This window comes from Talpa occidentalis, unplaced genomic scaffold (assembly GCF_014898055.3).
Source record: "Talpa occidentalis isolate TD23 unplaced genomic scaffold, MPIMG_talOcc4v2.1 talOcc4.10, whole genome shotgun sequence".
NCBI classification, from domain to species: domain Eukaryota; kingdom Metazoa; phylum Chordata; class Mammalia; order Eulipotyphla; family Talpidae; genus Talpa; species Talpa occidentalis.
The window spans coordinates 106,941,211-106,959,525 of NW_023600993.1; the positions used below are offsets into that span (position 1 = coordinate 106,941,211).

Sequence of the window (18,315 nt, forward strand, 5' to 3'; positions counted from 1 at the left end):
CACTTGAATATATATATATAGAATAGAATTCTTTTGTGTGTGTGTGCATATCAGTTGCAATCTCAATAGGTTTTACCCCTAGGTAATTTTAACACCTATTGCAAGTTTTGTCTCTCTCTGCTAAACCTTTGAATGGCAGGCTTTTATAAGGAAGTATTTAGGTTCTATGTGCCATACTGTCTTTGTGGCAGCTACTCAGCTCTGCTATTGGGGACTTCATGCAGCCATAAAGACCCATGAATGAAGAGGCATGGTGGTCTCCCAGTAATGGTGACAAAAACAGGCAGCAGGACAGATCTGGCCTAGAGAAAAGAAATTGTCAACTCCTGTTATTAAGTTATTTGTTTCTTCCTTTAAACGAAAAAATCCAACATTTAATCTATCTGATATGTGTGAGGCCCCGATGTCCTTTAGTCTTTATGTACTTTTGATGTTTAAAACTTTTTTGAGTTGAATGAAAACACACACACTCCAAAAATAGGATGAAGCTTCTATCCACATTCCACAAGTTCCTTAAAAGAGATGCTAATCTTATTTAGACAGATTGCCCAGGGCTGTCAAGCCCAAATCCATCACTTTAGCAATCAAGTTAACACCTTGTGGAGTGGAAAGTATTTCAAGGACCCACTTTGAAATCAAGGCTTTTTCCTTTTCATTCTTCTCAATCTCTTTTCTCAGATTGCTTATCTCTGCTTTGATCTCCTCAGACTTTTTAAATCCTTCACTAAGCATATCTTCTTGCATCTAAAACAAAGGGTGTAGAAAGAGGAAAAGAAATTCTTGAATATCCCCATTTTTCAGGAGTTAGATATTATATTTAAGAACTTTGCTAAATTTTTGGTATTTTACCCATAAAGAACTATGCTCTTATTAAACAATCAGAAGATAACATTTTTAATATAATTAATTTATTTTCTTACATCATTGTCCATTTTAGTACAGCATTTGATTTCTCCGCCACCATAGCACCCATGGTTCATCAACATTGCCCTCTTCCCTCCCCTGTTTCGACCCCTCTGGCTACCCCTCCACTCCTGGATGGCTCAGGTCTATGGTCAGCTGGCAACTTTTGTCTTTTTCCTGACCTTTTGTTGAGTTGCCTTATATTCCACCTATAAGTGAAACCACCTTCTGTTATTTATCTTTTTCTTTTTGATTTACTTTGCTTAACATAATCCTTTCCAGGTCCATCCATATTGCTACAAATGCCATGAGTTTACCTCTTTTGATTGCTGAGAAGTATTCCATTGTGTATATGTACCACATCTTCAGAACATAGTATTTAAAGCAAAGAATATCTTCTGGGCTACATGTGGATAGTGAAATGAGGAGCATTTCACCCTTACTGATATCCACTCACCATTAAGGCTTTGATTGGGGCCTGCAGCAAGCATGAGGGTAAGTGCAGTAATATGTTCCAACCAAAACTGCAGGTTGCACAGGTGCCACTTTTCACTTGCACAAATGTGCACTCCCAGCTGGGGTGGCACAGTCTCCAATATCACAGATAATGGAAACGTACAAGCTGATTGAGAAATACATAAATACTTCCAGAGGGGAAAAGAGAGGATGCCCCATGAAGTGACCTAGTCTAGCTACCCACACCTGCAACAAGTTTAGAAGGTGTTAGTTCTTCATATTTCTAAGTGCAGTCATGTCTGATAGTTTCAGATCAGCATCGCTACAAATCAGGATCTTTGATGGTAGATTTCCTGAAAATTGACAATGGTTCGTGAAGCACCTGGTTGCTGCTTATGTGAAAAACAGGGGGCTGAAATGTAAACTTTATAATCCATGAGACCCTCATTAATTTGGGCTCATAAGACCATCTCAGAATCCTACCTGTAAGGCAACTCAAACTTTGGAGAGGTTACTTATACCCTTCAAGGACATGGATGGCCAAGGACCCACAGACACGCTAAGGACTCAGACTGGAGCAGAAATCAAAGACCTCTTGAAAAAATCAGGGTTCAAAACTTTTAGTGCCTCAAATGTAGCCAATGACAGTAATGTGTCTCTTTTTTTAGTTTTGCTTTAACTTCTTCCTTCCTCCATGATTACCTGAGAGAAAGCCATCCAGAACTACTGAGACCATGTCAGATTCACCTTTCAGCTTATGTTCCAGTATCATATTCTGTTCCCTACGCTCATTTTCTCTTTCCCTCTCCAGCTTCTCTCTCACCTGGGCTTTGTTCTGCCTGAGGCTTCTCTCTTGTGTCTGTATTTGCTGTTGCTGTTCCTCCTGTTTCTTTCTTAGCAATTCCTGCTTTTTCTCAATGGCTGCCATCCTGGCTCGTTCCTCTGCCCCATGAAGGTTTTAGGAAGAGAAGAAAGTTACAGATCACAGTCGAGCTATACCCTCTTAGCATAGAGATCAGATTTGGAAAGGAGAATGGGAAACCTCAAATTCCGCTGGTGGCCACAGTATCAAAAGCAGGTCTGAGAATATGGTGGAAAGACTGATGTACGATAGGAATGCTGCCTTTTATTTTCAGAATTAGCAGGGTGTACATTCCACGAAGGAGGGAAAGCTTTTTCTGTCAAAGTGCAAAGTAGGAAACTAACCTCCCACCCCGCCCCAGCAACCATGTGGGTAGAGTCCTACCCCATACCTGCAATGGCCTTCTGCCCAGCAGTGAGGGCTGTGTCAGCCTGCAGGATGGATTGCCCTATTGGTGCCTGTGACTGCAGGAAACCCTGGAGGACCTCCTTTGCCTGAGGAACCAAGAAGAAGCAAAGAACTTAGATTTCCATTGAGATTTGTTCTGTACAAACAAGTCCACCTATGTCATTTTTTATTTTTTGATTATAATGCTCCAGGATGGGGCCTCCCTGGTGGCACAGGGGTTAGTCTCAGCACTGTCAAGCGTCAAGCTATCTCCAGCCACTGCGACAAGAGTTCAATCCCTGGACAGGGAGCTGAACCACATAATGTGGCAGACCTCTCCTGTCTTGCCTGTTGCTCCCCTCAGCAGTGCATATCAGTAGATGCCCCTGTTCTGCTCCCACTCTGCCTCTGGTGGTTCCTCTCAACCCCCACATCTCTGGCCTATACCCCAGGTCTTGTATGCATAAATAAATAAGTCTTTTTTAGAAATGCTCCTGGATCCCCCTACAAAGACTCCAAACTCAGTATGACCAGAGGGTATCCATATCTCCCTCCCTCCTACACACAGAAACATACACACAGACACACACACATATATGCTTTATATATTAACATGTTTATCTGGGGCTCATCCTTTTGGATAACACCTTAACCTGGAGAGCATGTACAAATCCTTCAAAATTCCCCCCTCTTTGGGAGCCTTCCCTACACATTACATACTGTGACATACAGACTCTAATCACACTGCCATTCTGCCACCACTTGCTAGATGTGTAGCTCCAGGCAAGTTGCTTCACCTGCCTGTGCTCCCTGTGGGTAATGGGAGTCATTTCTTTAAATATTTTTTGGAAGCTTAAATGAAAATATCTAAAGAGCTCAACTATAGGCACTAGCACCTGAATATAGCTTAGGTTATTTTTACATTTCTTAAGAATAATAGCACAGGGCTGCCCAGAATCCCAGCTTGATAAGCATCATCACTGTGTATGTAGTTGTCTATGGACCTGACTCCCTTTCACTGTGATCAGCCTTGACTTTAACTTGTAAATCATTACCCCTTGACATATTGCACGTCATGTTGCTAGGAGAAGGCATAAAGGATTTCCCTTCTTTCTCTCTCTCTCTCTCTCTCTCTCTCTCTCGTGAGTTTCAGATATCTGTAGTCATTTTAGGGGAATGGACATTCATATTCTCCTCCAGGAGTAAAGAGCAAATAGTGGGCTTTAAAGGCTGAAGTTCTCACAGTGGTCCCCACACCCCCAACCTTGATCGCTCCCAATGGTGCTGTTTTCAGGACACACCCTTGATTCATCTCTGGACCTCCCCATTCATCTTCATTCCTCACCTTCACTCCTTTACTGGGCACGCGCAGATAGTCTCTCTTAATCCTTTCCATTGCTTCCCTGTAGAGCTTGTGCCCTCCAGGAGCATGGAAAGTTCCTGCTGAAATACTTTCAGTTAGGTCCTCTGAAAGCTGATCAAGTAGCTCCTGGCAGTATTTACCAGATGCCTCTTCATTCTGCCGCAGGAAATCCTCCTTCTTCTTCTTGATGTTTTTCTGGAAGGGGAAGGCAGAGGATGTCACCAGAAGGAAACAGAGGAGGTAAAATTCCAGAGGATCTGTTAGATGGAAGGACTAACTGGGGTCGTCTTAAGAGAGCACTCTGCCAGAGCAGCACTAGCAATGGAGTCTGAATCAAGAAAATTTCTCCCAACTCTGAATGCTCTGTAATACCCTGCTAAAGCTTTGTTAAAAAAATTGATTGCACTATCAACACAGATAAACTCATGCCATTCACAGCAACGTGGATGGAGCTAGAAGGAATTATGCTCAGTGAAATAAGCCAGAAGGAAAAAGAAAAAATCGAATGGTTTCACTTATAGCAGGAATATAGAGGAACCAAATAGAACATCAGTATATAAAAAAAAAATAACAGTACAAAACACAACAAAGCAAAACTAGACAATTATAAACCAGAGACATCCTGCAGGGGAGGAGGAGGGAGAGGGATGAGGGGTAGGGAAGGATGAGCACAGGGGATTGTGGTGATGGTGCACGGGTGCATTGGGGAAGGAAATTCTATGAGGACTCAATAAGGGGGTGGGGGAAGAAAATATTGTCTAAAAAATTTTAAAAAATAAAATAAAATATTTTACTGTCAAAAATAAAGAAATGCATTTTACAAATATGAAAAAAAAAATTTGATTGCACTATCCATTCTTTACAGTTCCTAGTGGAGCATCCTGTGTTTTCACTCATGCAATGATACCTCTGAAAACAAAAATAAATATAAAGAATGACCAGATAATATCGTCTGTCTTGGGAAATCAGGCCCGGGCCTAGGAGTGAGGAGGGCTAGTGAGCAGCCAGCTCAGGAATGAAAGGGGAATGCTGAGGCCATCACATAGTTCTCTAAAGGCAAAATCACTGTTGATTTTGCTTGAGGGATCAGACAGATCCTGAATAATTCCCCAAGCTCTGAGGGAAAAAAGGAGTAAGAGTCCTCTACAGTTCTGTCATGGGAATCCAGACTGCTTTGCCCTGGATAGGAAATGAGCTGTGGGGTAAGTAGATCTCAAGGCATCGTTCTAGAAGGGCGAAATCAGGAAGGGAAAGTACCATGAGCCGAGTCTGGAACTCTCTCTTGTCATCCTTGAAGGAATGTTCCATGAAGACTGCAGTGGCCTCCCTCTCACAGGCTGCGTGCACGTCCAGTAACTCCTGGAGAGAGTCTGTGGGGAAGCTCACTCGCTGGGCCATCTGCTGGCTGTAGTGCTCGGCTGCCTTCTCCACGGCTGCTGAGTTCTCAAGCTGCAGGATGCACGGGAGCCATTACTTCACTTGCACAAATGTTCACTCCCACTTGGGTTGGCATGGTCTCCCATATCACAGAGATAATGGGAACGTACAAGCTGATTGAGAAATACATAAATACTTCCAGAGGGGAATAGAGAGGATGCCCCATGTAGTGAGCGAGTCTAGCTAACCACACCTGCAACAAGTTTAGCAGGTGTCAGTTCCTTATATTTCTAAGTGCAGTCACGTCTGATAGTTTCAGATCAGCATCGCTACAAATCAGGGTCTTTGATGGTAGATTTCCTAAAAATTGACAATGGTTCGTGAAGCACCTGGTTGCTACTTATGTAAAAAACATGGGGCTAAAATGTAAACTTTGTAATCCAAGAGACCCTCATTAATCTGGGCTCATAAGACCATCTCAGAAGCCTACCTGTAAGGCAACTCAAACCTTGGAGAGGTTACTTATATCCTTCAAGCATATGGATGGTCAAGGCCCCACAGACAAGCCAAGGACTCAGTCTGGAGCAGAAATCAAAGACCTCTTGAAAAAATCAGGGTTCAAAACTTTACGGCCTCAAATGTAGCCAATGACAGTTATGTGTCTCTTTTTTTAGTTTTGCTTTAACTTCTTCCCTTCCTCCACGATGACCAGAGCAACAGCCATCCAGAACTACTGAGACCATGTCAGACTCACCTTCAGCTGATGTTCCATATCATCTCCAGTTCCCTCCAATCATTTTCTCTTTCCCTCTCCAGTTTCTCTCTCACCTGGGCTTTTTTCTCCCTGAGGCTTCTCTCTTGTGCCTGTATTTGCTGTTGCTGTTCCTCCTGTTTCTGTCTTAGCAATTCCTGCTCTTTCTCACGGCCGCCATCCTGGCTCGTTCCTCTGCCCCATGAAGGTTTTAGGAAGAGAAGAAAGTTACTGATCACAGTCGAGCTATACCCTCTTAGCATAGAGATCAGATTTGGAAAGGAGAATGGGAAACCTCAAATTCCCCTGGTGGCCACACTATCCAAAGCAAGTCTGAGACTATGGTGGAAAAGACTGATGTACGATAGGAATGCTGCCTTTTATTTTCAGAATTAGCAGGGTGTACATTCCACGAAGGAGGGAAAGCTTTTTCTGTCAAAGTGCAAAGAAGGAAACTAACCTCCTACCCCACCCCAGCTACCATGTGGGTAGAGTCCTATCCCATACCTGCAATGGCCTTCTGCCCAGCAGTGAGGGCTGTGTCAGCCTGCAGGATGGATTTCTCTATTGGTGCCTGTGACTGCAGGAAACCCTGGAGGACCTCCTTTGCCTGAGGAACCAAGAAGAAGCAAAGAACTTAGATTTCCATTGAGATTTGTTCTGTACAAACAAGTCCACCCATGACATTTTTTATTTTTTGCTTATAATGCTCCAGGATCGGGCCTCCCTGGTCGCACAGGGGTTAGTCTCAGCACTGTCAAGCTATCTCCAGCCACTGTGACAAGAGTTGAATCCCTGGATGGGAGCTGAACCACACAGTGTGGCAGACCTCTCCTGTCTTGCCTGCTGCTCCCCTCAGCAGTGCATTTCAGTAGATGCACCTGTTCTGCTCCCTACTCTGCCTATGGTGGGTCCTCTCACCCCTCAAACCTCTGGCCTATACCCCAGGTCTTGTATGCATAAATAAATAAAATAAGTCTTTTTTAGAAATGCTCCTGGATCCCCCTACAAAGACTCCAAACTCAGTATGACCAGAGGGTATCCATATCTCCCACCCTCCTACACACACGCACACACACACACGCACACACCCCATAAACATATGTATGCATATATATATATATATATACATACACACACGCGCGTATATATATATATATATATATATATATATATATATATATGCTTTATATATTAGCATGTTTATATGGGGCTCATCCTTTTGGATAACACCTTAACCTGGAGAGCATGTACAAATCCTTCAAAATTCCCCCTCTTTGGGAACCTTCCCTACACATTACATACTGTGACATACAGACTCTAATCACACTGCCATTCTGCCACCACTTGCTAGATGTGTAGCTCCAGGCAAGTTGCTTCACCTGCCTGTGCTCCCTAGCTCCATGTACAAAATGTGGGTAATGGGAGTCATTTCTTTAAATATTTTTTGGAAGCTTAAATGAAAATGTCTAAAGAGCTCAACTGTAGGCACTAGCACCTGAATATAGTTTAGGTTGTTTTTACATTTCTTAAGAATAATAGCACAGGGCTGCCCAGAATCCCAGCTTGATAAGCATCATCACTGTGTATGTAGTTGTCTATGGACCTGACTCCCTTCACTGTGATCAGCCTTGACTTTAACTTGTAAATCATTACCCCTTGACATATTGCACGTCATGTTGCTAGGAGAAGGCATAAAGGATTTCCCTTCTTTCTCTCTCTCTCTCTCTCTCTCTCTCTCTCTCTCTCTCTCGTGAGTTTCAGATATCTGTAGTCATTTTAGGGGAATGGACATTCATATTCTCCTCCAGGAGTAAAGAGCAAATAGTGGGCTTTAAAGGCTGAAGTTCTCACAGTGGTCCCCACACCCCCCAACCTTGATCGCTCCCAATGGTGCTGTTTTCAGGACACACCCTTGATTCATCTCTGGACCTCCCCATTCATCTTCATTCCTCACCTTCACTCCTTTACTGGGCACGCGCAGATAGTCTCTCTTAATCCTTTCCATTGCTTCCCTGTAGAGCTTGTGCCCTCCAGGAGCATGGAAAGTTCCTGCTGAAATACTTTCAGTTAGGTCCTCTGAAAGCTGATCAGGTAGCTCCTGGCAGTATTTACCAGATGCCTCTTCATTCTGCCGCAGGAAATCCTCCTTCTTCTTCTTGATGTTTTTCTGGAAGGGGAAGGCAGAGGATGTCACCAGAAGGAAACAGAGGAGGTAAAATTCCAGAGGATCTGTTAGATGGAAGGACTAACTGGGGTCGTCTTAAGAGAGCACTCTGCCAGAGCAGCACTAGCAATGGAGTCTGAATCAAGAAAATTTCTCCCAACTCTGAATGCTCTGTAATACCCTGCTAAAGCTTTGTTAAAAAAATTGATTGCACTATCAAAACAGATAAACTCATGCCATTCAAAGCAACGTGGATGGAGCTAGAAGGAATTATGCTCAGTGAAATAAGCCAGAAGGAAAAAGAAAAAATCGAATGGTTTCACTTATAGCAGGAATATAGAGGAACCAAATAGAACATCAGTATATAAAAAAAAATAACAGTACAAAACACAACAAAGCAAAACTAGACAATTATAACCAGAGACATCCTGCAGGGGAGGAGGAGGGAGAGGGATGAGGGGTAGGGAAGGAGGAGCACAGGGAACTGTGGTGATGGTGCACGGGTGCATTGGGGAAGGAAATTCTATGAGGACTCAATGAGGGGGTGGGGGGAAGCAAATATTGTCTAAAAAATTAAAAAATAATAAAATATTTTCTGTCAAAAATAAATAAATACGTTTTACAAATATGAAAAAAAATGCACTATCCATTCTTTACAGTTCGTAGTGGAGCATCCTGTATTTTCAATCATGCAATGATACCTCTGAAAACAAAAATAAATATAAAGAATGACCAGATAATATCGTCTGTCCTGGGAAATCAGGGCCGGGCCTAGGAGTGAGGAGGCTAGCGAGCAGCCAGCTCAGGAATGACAGGGGAGTGCTGAGCCCATCACATAGTTCTCTATAGGCAAAATCACTGTTGATTTTGCTTGAGGGATCAGACAGATCCTGAATAATTCCCAAAGTCTGAGGGGAAAAAGGAGTAAGAGTACTCTACGGTTCTGTCATAGGAATCCAGACCGCTTTGCCCTGGATAGGAAATGAGCCGTGGGATGAATAAGTAGATCTCAAGGCATCATTCTAGAAGGACAAGAGTCAGGAAGGGAAAGACCATGAGCCGCGTCTGGTACTCTTGCTTGTCATCCTTGAAGGAATATTCCATGAACACTGCAGTGGCCTCCCTCTCACAGGCTGCGGGCACGTCCAGTAACTCCTTGAGCGTGTCTGTGGGGAAACTCACTCGCTGGGCCATCTGCTGGCTGTTTCGCTCGGCTGCCTTCTCCACGGCTGCTGAGTTCTCAACCTGGGCCAGAGTTGTCACTGCATGCTCCAAACAATGAATTTTTCCACTCTTGATGGCATCCACATAGGTCACCACCAGAGCTTCAAGCCCTGAATAAAGCAGGAAATCAATAAATATCAAAGTCAATTGATATTAAAGATTTTGACATTATGGTTCTAAAGCTCCTCTCCCTCCCTGTCTATTGCACACATACACACATACACACACAGAGACACACACACAACTACTTTACTTTTATCACCTTCAATTCCATATTTATTCTTTATTGTTCTCTAAGCCATAATATTTTTAAAATATTATATACCTTTATCTAACATAATCAGGACTGTCTGGGAATCATTATTTCACAACAACACAAGAGAAAAATCTGGAAAGAAAATCACACAAGATAATATTTATTCCTCATTCTTAAACTTTCCATGGATTTTCCAAGATTAGTATTTCTTTTGGACTAGCTTAAACTCCAAGAAGTCTCCTTGAGAGAAACACTTCTTCTATAGGCCTTCCCCCAAGAAGAGTATATACTCTGTTTTTAAATCCAGTTAGTGATTTTTATCATCTCTAGTGAGATTCTTCTTATATGTGGGAACTCCAGATATCAATGACAATGTTTGGGTTTGAGAAAGTGACATTAATCGTGATGAGAATTAATTACTGAAATACATATTTCTTTATAAAGTATGAATTTTATATAAACATAATTCTATATAAAATGAAACAACTGCTGAAGAACACATTATAATTCATTAAGCACACATATCAGGCCACCCAAAAATATATTTACATAAATATGATTTAGGTTTCCCAGTGATCTCTTTCTTGGATGGGTGAAGATAAAAGAGCAGAAATCAGTTGATTATTCCAGGAATTTTGGATCCAGTTGACTTTCCAAAATATCCTCAATATGGGCAAGAGCGCCCTGTCTTGTACTGGCCGGTCAAAGACAAAACAATTCTGTTTGGGGAAAAAATGCCTGATACACTCCCTGGGTATGTTGGACAGTTGTGCTCTCTCACTCTTACCTGAGTAAGACAGAAAACAGTTACATAGACTTGGTACAACACAGGTAAATATTTTTAGCACTTGGGATTTTCAATCTTTAGAATCTTCTATGCTCATAAAATTCTTTTTTTTAAATAATAAATTTTATTTTTATATTCCCCCATACAATTGCAAACGCCCCATTCTAACCCCAATCCCTCCCCTCCCGCCCCCCACCCCCAAAAAGTGTCTCTGGTTCATAGTTGTTTGTTGATTTTGATTTTCACTTTCTTATATTCATTTTCCTGGTCCCTTATTTAAGTTTTCTAGATTCCTGCTATGAGTGAGACCATCCGGTATTTTTCTTTTTCTTTTTGGCTTATTTCGCTGAGCATGATCCCTTCCAACGCCATCCATGTTGCTGCAAATTGCATGTGTTTATCTTTTTTGAATGCTGAGTAATATTCCATGGTGTATATGTACCACATCTTCTTGATCCAGTCATCTATTTTTGGGCATTTGGGCTGTTTCCAAAGCTTAGCTATTGTAAATAGTGCTGCTATAAACATAGGGGTGCAGGTGTTCTTTGGAATTGATGTTTCTGTGTCCTTTGGGTAAATACCTAGGAGTGGAATTGCTGGATCATATGGAAGCTCTATGTTTAGTAGGTCCAGAAATCTCCACACAGCTCTCCATAGTGGTTGGACCAGTTTGCATTCCCACCAACAGTGCAGAAGAGTTCCTTTTTCTCCACATCCTCGCCAACATTTGTTGTTGCTAGTTTTTTTTAATATGTGCCATTCTCACTGGTGTGAGATGGTATCTCATGGTAGTTTTGATTTGCATTTCCCTGATTACAAGTGATGTTGAACATTTTTTCATATGTCTATTGGCCATTTGCATTTCCTCTTCAGAGAAGTTTTTTTTAGCTCTTCTGCCCATTTTTTGACTGGATTATTTTCTTTGTTGTTGCTGAGTCTCATCAGCTCTTTGCAGATTTTTGTGATCAGTCCTTTATCATTAGTGTTGTGTGCAAAAATGTTCTCCCAGTTGGTGGGGTTTCAATTTGTTTTTGTTATTGTCTCTTTTGCTGTGCAGAAGCTCTTTAATTTGATGTAGTCCCAACTGTTTATCTTTGCCTTCACTATCACTGCTTTGGTGATGTGTCTGTAAAGATGTCTTTGATGTGCAAATCCCGTAGTGTTTCGCCTATATTTCCTTCTATGTATTTTATGGTTTCAAGTCTTATGTCTAGTTCTTTAATCCATTTTGAGTTGATTTTTGTGTATGGTGTGAGGTAGTGGTAAAGCTTCATTCTTTTGCATGTGGCAACCCAGTTTTCCCAGCACCATTTATTGAACAAACTTTCTTTGCTCAATGCATAGTCATTGCTCCTTTGTCAAAGATTAGTTGACCATAAATCTGTGGGTTTATTTCTGGATTTTCTATTCGATTCCATTGGTCTGTATGTCTGTTCTTGTTCCAATACCATGCAGTTTTTGATGATTATGGCTTTGTAGTATAGTTTGAAGTCTGGGAGTGTGATGCCTCCATTTCCTTCTTTTTTTTTCAGTAGTATGCTCATAGAATTCTATTAACATTGTCATACAAATTGCAAATCATACTCATGTGAATGACATATCACTGGAGAGAAATTTAGGAAAACATCCTTCCCAGGCTTAGAAACAGATGACTGGTATCCACAGAGTCAACCATGGTGCCTGGTTCATTAGATATTTGTCTAATAAATGACTTAGTGGTTTGCTTAAATGCAGTCATTAGAAATTATCAAGAAATAAGGATCTGGAGCACAGGGGTTAAGTCCCAAACTATGAAGTGGTCCACAGCCACTGTAGCACAAGTTTGATCCCTGGCCAGGAAGCTGCCCACATGGTACAGTATATCCTCTCCTGACTAACCCACTGCTCCCCTCAGCAGTGTATTTCGGTCAATCTGCCTATTCTGTTCCCCACTCTTTCTGGTGAATCCTGTCACCACCCCCACACCCCCTGACACACAAACCTCTGGCCTGTACTCCAGTTCTTTTAATAAATAAATTAATAAAATAAATAAATTAATCTTAAAAGAAATAATGATCTAGGTTAAGTACCAATTTCTGGTCTAATTAAGCACATGTTGGATATAGATGAAAGTGAACACTTTTGGAATACAATGAAGAGGCACTACCTAGATGATGCAGTAATGGTTAGCACAGGACATACAATACTATTTTCAGCTACAGAAAATTCCATTGATGCAAGTAAGAATTCACATAGCACAAAAATGACTCATATTTTTCAGTCTGATGAGTATAATGTGAAGAACTCACCACTACTCCATAAACACATTGGTTTTGTCAAGTACTCACCCACTTAAATGCAATTCATTCAAATAACTTAAAATAACAAGGCACGAATAAATATGTTAAGGGTGTTATAAGTAAAGTAATATAACAAATCTGGCTGTTTTCAGAAGTAATAAAAAACATATACTAAAGCTAGATTGCAGAGTCAATTTAGGATATTCACTTTTTGTTGATGATACAACAATCCAAGGACTAGTAAGTTTTATCCCTCTTTGAGAAGGTTAAAAATTAGAGGAATATGTTCTTTATTGTGATCTCATGCCTAATAATTCCAGAGCTTATTGTTAACACAGAAAGGAGATGCCTAACAAGGAACACAAATGTTTAGTCTTTAAAAAGCTTTGGCATCAACTCTATCTAGATACTTCGGCATAAATTAAGTGCAGGTTAGTTCTGACTCATTTCAGTCTACATTAAATGTTTTCTTCTTGGTGTGTTTAAATGCTGTCGGGCCACACTGGGGCTTATCTTTTGCACTTGCCTCTACTCTAGATATGCCTGAATATCTAGATATCATTGTCACTGATATTTGGAAGGTCCCAGGCACTATTTCTATGGTCCTCCATCCAGCCTCAAATACAAATGCAACCCCAGAGACAATGGACAGTGCTTAATGAACCCCAGCCTTGAGGGGACCATCCCCTGCCAGCCTCTGTTCTCATACCTGCAGTCAGCTTCAAGGCATTGTCCAGGTACTCCTCTGCTGAGATATTCCGATCACCTTCTTTCAGCTCCAGGGTGAAATCCCGGACAGTCCAGATAAAGTCTGGAAAGAAGCGTAGACACTCTGTGGACTCTTCTACGTCCTTGGCACTTAGGGAGGACTTTGACCTGATGAGTTCTGTGAGCTCAGTCACATAACTAGGACTCAGTTAAGTCAAAAGAATTCATTATCCATAATTACGCATTTCCCTCACTTAAAAAGTCATCATAAATACTCTCACACTGACTTTTCACTACTCCACAAGGACAATTCATCCACAGGAAAGGGAATCCATTTTGGTCTCGACTGCCATATATTTCTCAACAAACCTAAGAAGGATACTGCAGTTTCTCCAAGGCATCATTATTGATGGTGCTCATGCTGTTGTAGATGAAACAGCTGCTGAGAAGCATGGCCAAGGCAGAGATCAACCAGACATTCTTAGGATATCCCTGAGACACATGGAGCAAGCACAGTCATCTATTCAGAATCCTTTTCTGTTCAATCATTTCCCATTTTTATTTCACATCTCTAAATTTCTTTGTATTGGTACAAAGAGAAAATCTTCACAGATTTAAAGGCAAATCTTAGCTGGATAGTTCCAGGAACATCTCTTATCACCTCAGTTTTCTCATCTATAAAATAATTCTAGTAATAATTTTCTCAAAGTGTCTTTTTTTCTGAATGCAATCATGTAAGAGAAAATATATGAAAAAGTAGTGTCTTGAGAAATTCAATGTTCAGCAATAAATGATACCCCATGTTCTCTTAGCAAATATGAACTATAGACTACTCTGCTATCACAGTTAACACTCAAAATAAATCAAATCACATTAAATAATTATGAACCACTACTAAATGTCAAACATCTTAGTTATAGGCAAGCAAAGATAAATATGACAATTTGTATACTCAAGATGACCATTTCATGGTATTTACACACTTTAAAAACTCAGTACAACAAAGATGACAATATTCTAAAGATATATATAGTAGTAGTAAATCTAAAGTGAAATCAGTGGCTATAACATTGAATAAAAAGGCTGAATCAGTCCATGTAGAACCAAAGCTGTGGAGTAAGGCAAAGAGTGTGTGTGCTACATGAGACCTACCTAGAAATTTTGTGCTGAGTTTAAAGTATTTGTAAAACATGGCTTTGAGATGAAAGAGGCATACAAGCAGAAAGACCTGTAGAGGAAAAATTCGAGTTAGTAAGCAGTAAGCAAGGAGTTACTGGGGCTGACAATATATAGCACAGGGTAGGTAAAAAAGATAAGCCTCAAAAGCAAGCTCCCATGCAAAATGACACCTTGAAGACAGGCGGAATTGTTTTTGTGTTATGCATATATTGCTGAAGACAGCATTTAGTGTAGTAAAACAGGTGGTGTCCCAGTGAAGGCGACAAAAACAGGCAGCAGGACAGATCTGGCCTAGAGAAAAGAAATTGTCATTCCTGTTATAAAGTTATTTGTTTTTTTTCCTTTAAACTAATCAAATCAACATTTAATCTATCTAATATGTGTCAGGCCCCAATATCCTTTAGTGTTTATGTACTTTTGATGTTTAAACCTTTTTTGAGTTGAATGAAAACACACACACTCCAAAAACAGGATGAAGCCTCTATCCACATTCCATAAGTTCCTTAAAAGAGGTGCTAATCTTATTAAAACAGGTTGCCCAGAACCATCAAACCCAAATCCATCACTTTAGCCACCCGGGCAGCAGATTGTGGGTGGGCAAATATGTCAAAGGCCGGTGAAATCCAGGGAGAGTCTTTTTCCTCTTTATTCTTCTAGTTCTCTTTTCTCAGACATTTATCTCTGCATTCATCTCCTCAGATTTCCTCATAAATCTGTCTTTAAGCCTGCCCCTCCCCTGTTGGGTGCTTCAGGTCTATGGTCAGTTGGCAACTTTTATCTTTTTCCTGATCCTTGACATCTTAAAAACTCAGTGTTCATTACTTTTAGGGAAAACATCTGATATTTATCATTTTCTTTTTGATGTAGTTTACTTAAAATAATCCTTTCCACCTCCATCCATATTGCCACAAATGGCATGAGTTTACCTTTTTTGATCGCTGAGTAGTATTCCATTGTGTATATGTACCACATCTTCAGAACATAGTATTTAAAGCAAAGAATATCTTCTGGGCTACATATGGATAGTGAAATGAGGAGCATTTCACCCTTACTGATATCCACTCATCATTAAGGCTTTGCTAGGGGCTGCAGCAAGCATGAGGGCAAGTGCAGTAATATGCTCCAACCAAAGCAGCGGGATGCACGGGAGCCATTAGTTCACTTGCACAAATATTCACTCCCACTTGTGGTGGCATGGTCTCCCATATCACAGAGATAATGGGACCATAAAAGTTGATTGAGAAATACATAAATACTTGCAGAGGGGAATAGAGAGGATGCCCCAGGTAGTGACCGAGGCAAGCTACCCACACCTGCAGTAAGTTTAGAAGGTGCCAGTTCCTTATATTCTTTTTTTTTAAGATTTATTTATTTATTTATTTATTTATTTATTTATTTATTTATTTATACAAGAACCAGGGTATAGGCCAGATGCGTGGGAGGGTGATTGGATTCACCAGAGACAGAGCAGGAAACAGAACAGGCAGAGACCGAAATTCACTGCTGAGGGGAGCAGTGGGCACAACAGGAGAGGTCTGCTGGGCCACGTGGGACCAGGATCGAACCAGTGCTGCAGAGGCTGTGGACAGCTTCACAGCGCAGCGCTCAACCGCCTGCGCCACCTGGAGAGGCCCCAGTTCCTTATATTTCTTTTTTTTTATTTAAATATTTTATTTTATATAATTCTTACATCTTTTTTCATCTTTGCACAATGTATGCATTTTCATTTTGGTTATATTCCCCATACGATTGCACTCCCCCCTTAATTTGACTCAAGTCCTTCCTTTCCCCGCCCCCTCTCCACTCCCCACCCCCTCCCGTAATGTGTCTCTGGTTTATAGTTGCTTGTTGATTTTGATTTTTACTTTGTATTAATTAGTCTTTTTCCTGGCCCCTTATTTAGATTTTCTAAATTCCTGCTATGAGTGAGACCATCAGGTATTTTTCTTTTTCTTTCTGACTTATTTCGCTGAGCATGATCCCTTCTAGCTCCATCCATGTTGCTGCAAATTTCATGTGTTTATCTTTTTGATTGCTGAGTAATATTCCATTTTGTATATATACCACATCTTCTTGATCCAGTCATCTATTTTTTGGGGTTGGCGAGTCTGTAGGGTCTTGGCCATCCATGTCCTTTAAGGATGTAAGTTTGAGTTGCCTATTTTGGGCATTAGTTCCTCATATTTCTAAATGCAGTCACATCTGATACTTTCAGGTCAGCATCGCTACAAATCAGGATCTTTGATGGAAGATCTCATGAAAATTGACAATCATCTTGGTGAAGCACCTGGTTGCTGCTTATGTGAAAACATGGGGCTGAAATAATCCATGAGACCCTCATTAATTTGGGCTCATAAGACCATCTCAGAAGCCTACCTGTAAGGCAACTTAAACCTTGGAGAGGTCACTTATATCCTTCAAGCACATGGATGGTCAAGGCCCCACAGACACGCCAAGGACACATTCTGGAGCTGAAATCAAACACCTCTTGAAAAAATCAGGGTTCAATACTTTTAGTGCCTCAAATGTAGCCAATGACAGTTATGTGTCTCTTTTTTTAGTTTTGCTTTAACTTCTTCCCTTCCTCCATGATGTCCAGAGAGAAAGCCATCCATAACTACTGAGACCATGTCAGATTCACCTTCAGCTTATGTTCCAGTATCATATTCTTTTCCCTACGATCATTTTCTCTTTCCCTCTCCAGCTTCTCTCTCACCTGGGCTTTGTTCTCCCTGAGGCTTCTCTCTTGCGCCATCGTGACTCGTTCCTCTGCCCCATGATGGTTTTAGGAAGAGAAGAAAGTTACAGATCACATTCAAGCTGTATCCTCTTACCATAGAGATCAGATTTGGAAAGGAGAATGGGAAACCTCAAATTTCCCTGGTGACCACACTATCAAAAGCAGGTCTGAGAATATGGTGGAAAAGATTGATGTACGATAGGAGTGCTGCCTATTATTTTCAGAATTAGCAGGGTGCACATTCCACGAAGGAGGGAAAAATTTTTCTGTCAAAGTGCAAAGCAGGAAACTAACCTCCCACCCCACCCCAGCAACCATGTGGGTAGAGTCCTACCCCATACCTGCAATGTCCTTCTGCCCAGCGGTCAGGGCTGTGTCAGCCTGCAGGATGGATTTCTCTATTGGTGCCTGTGACTGCAGGAAACCCTGGAGGACCTCCTTTGCCTGAGGAACCAAGAAGAAGCAAAGAACTTAGATTTCCATTGAGATTTGTTCTGTACAAACAAGTCCACCAACATCATTTTTTATTTTTTGCTTAAAATGCTCCAGGATTGGGCCACCCTGGTGGCACAGGGGTTAGTCTCAGCACTGTCAAGCTATCTCCAGCCACTGTGTCAAGAGTTCAATCCCTGGCTGGGAGCTGAACCACATGGTGTGGCTGACCTCTCCTGTCTTGCCTGCTGCTCCCCTCAGCAGTGCATTTTAAAGATCCACCTGCTCTGCTCCCCACTCTGCCTCTGGCAAGTCCTCTCACCCCCACACCTCTGGCCTATACCCCAGTTCTGTATGCATAAATAAATAAAATAAGTCTTTTTTAAAAAATGCTCCTGGATCACCTAAGAGTCCAAACTCAGCATGACCAGAGGGTCTCCATAT

General features: G+C 41.3%; 1 protein-coding gene across 1 annotated transcript; it reads right to left on the reverse strand.

Annotated features, from left to right (window-relative positions):
- Nucleotides 1-531: 531 nt before the first annotated feature.
- LOC119237721 (guanylate-binding protein 7-like) lies at nucleotides 532-17,454 on the reverse strand. Its single transcript, XM_037501671.1, is given in 11 exon segments — nucleotides 532-744; nucleotides 2,093-2,301; nucleotides 2,613-2,715; nucleotides 3,954-4,166; nucleotides 5,229-5,420; nucleotides 9,512-9,591; nucleotides 10,277-10,429; nucleotides 10,432-10,533; nucleotides 13,522-13,718; nucleotides 13,903-14,012; nucleotides 17,416-17,454. Coding segments are annotated over 11 exon segments (1,611 nt in total).
- Between the last annotated feature and the right edge of the window lie 861 nt (nucleotides 17,455-18,315).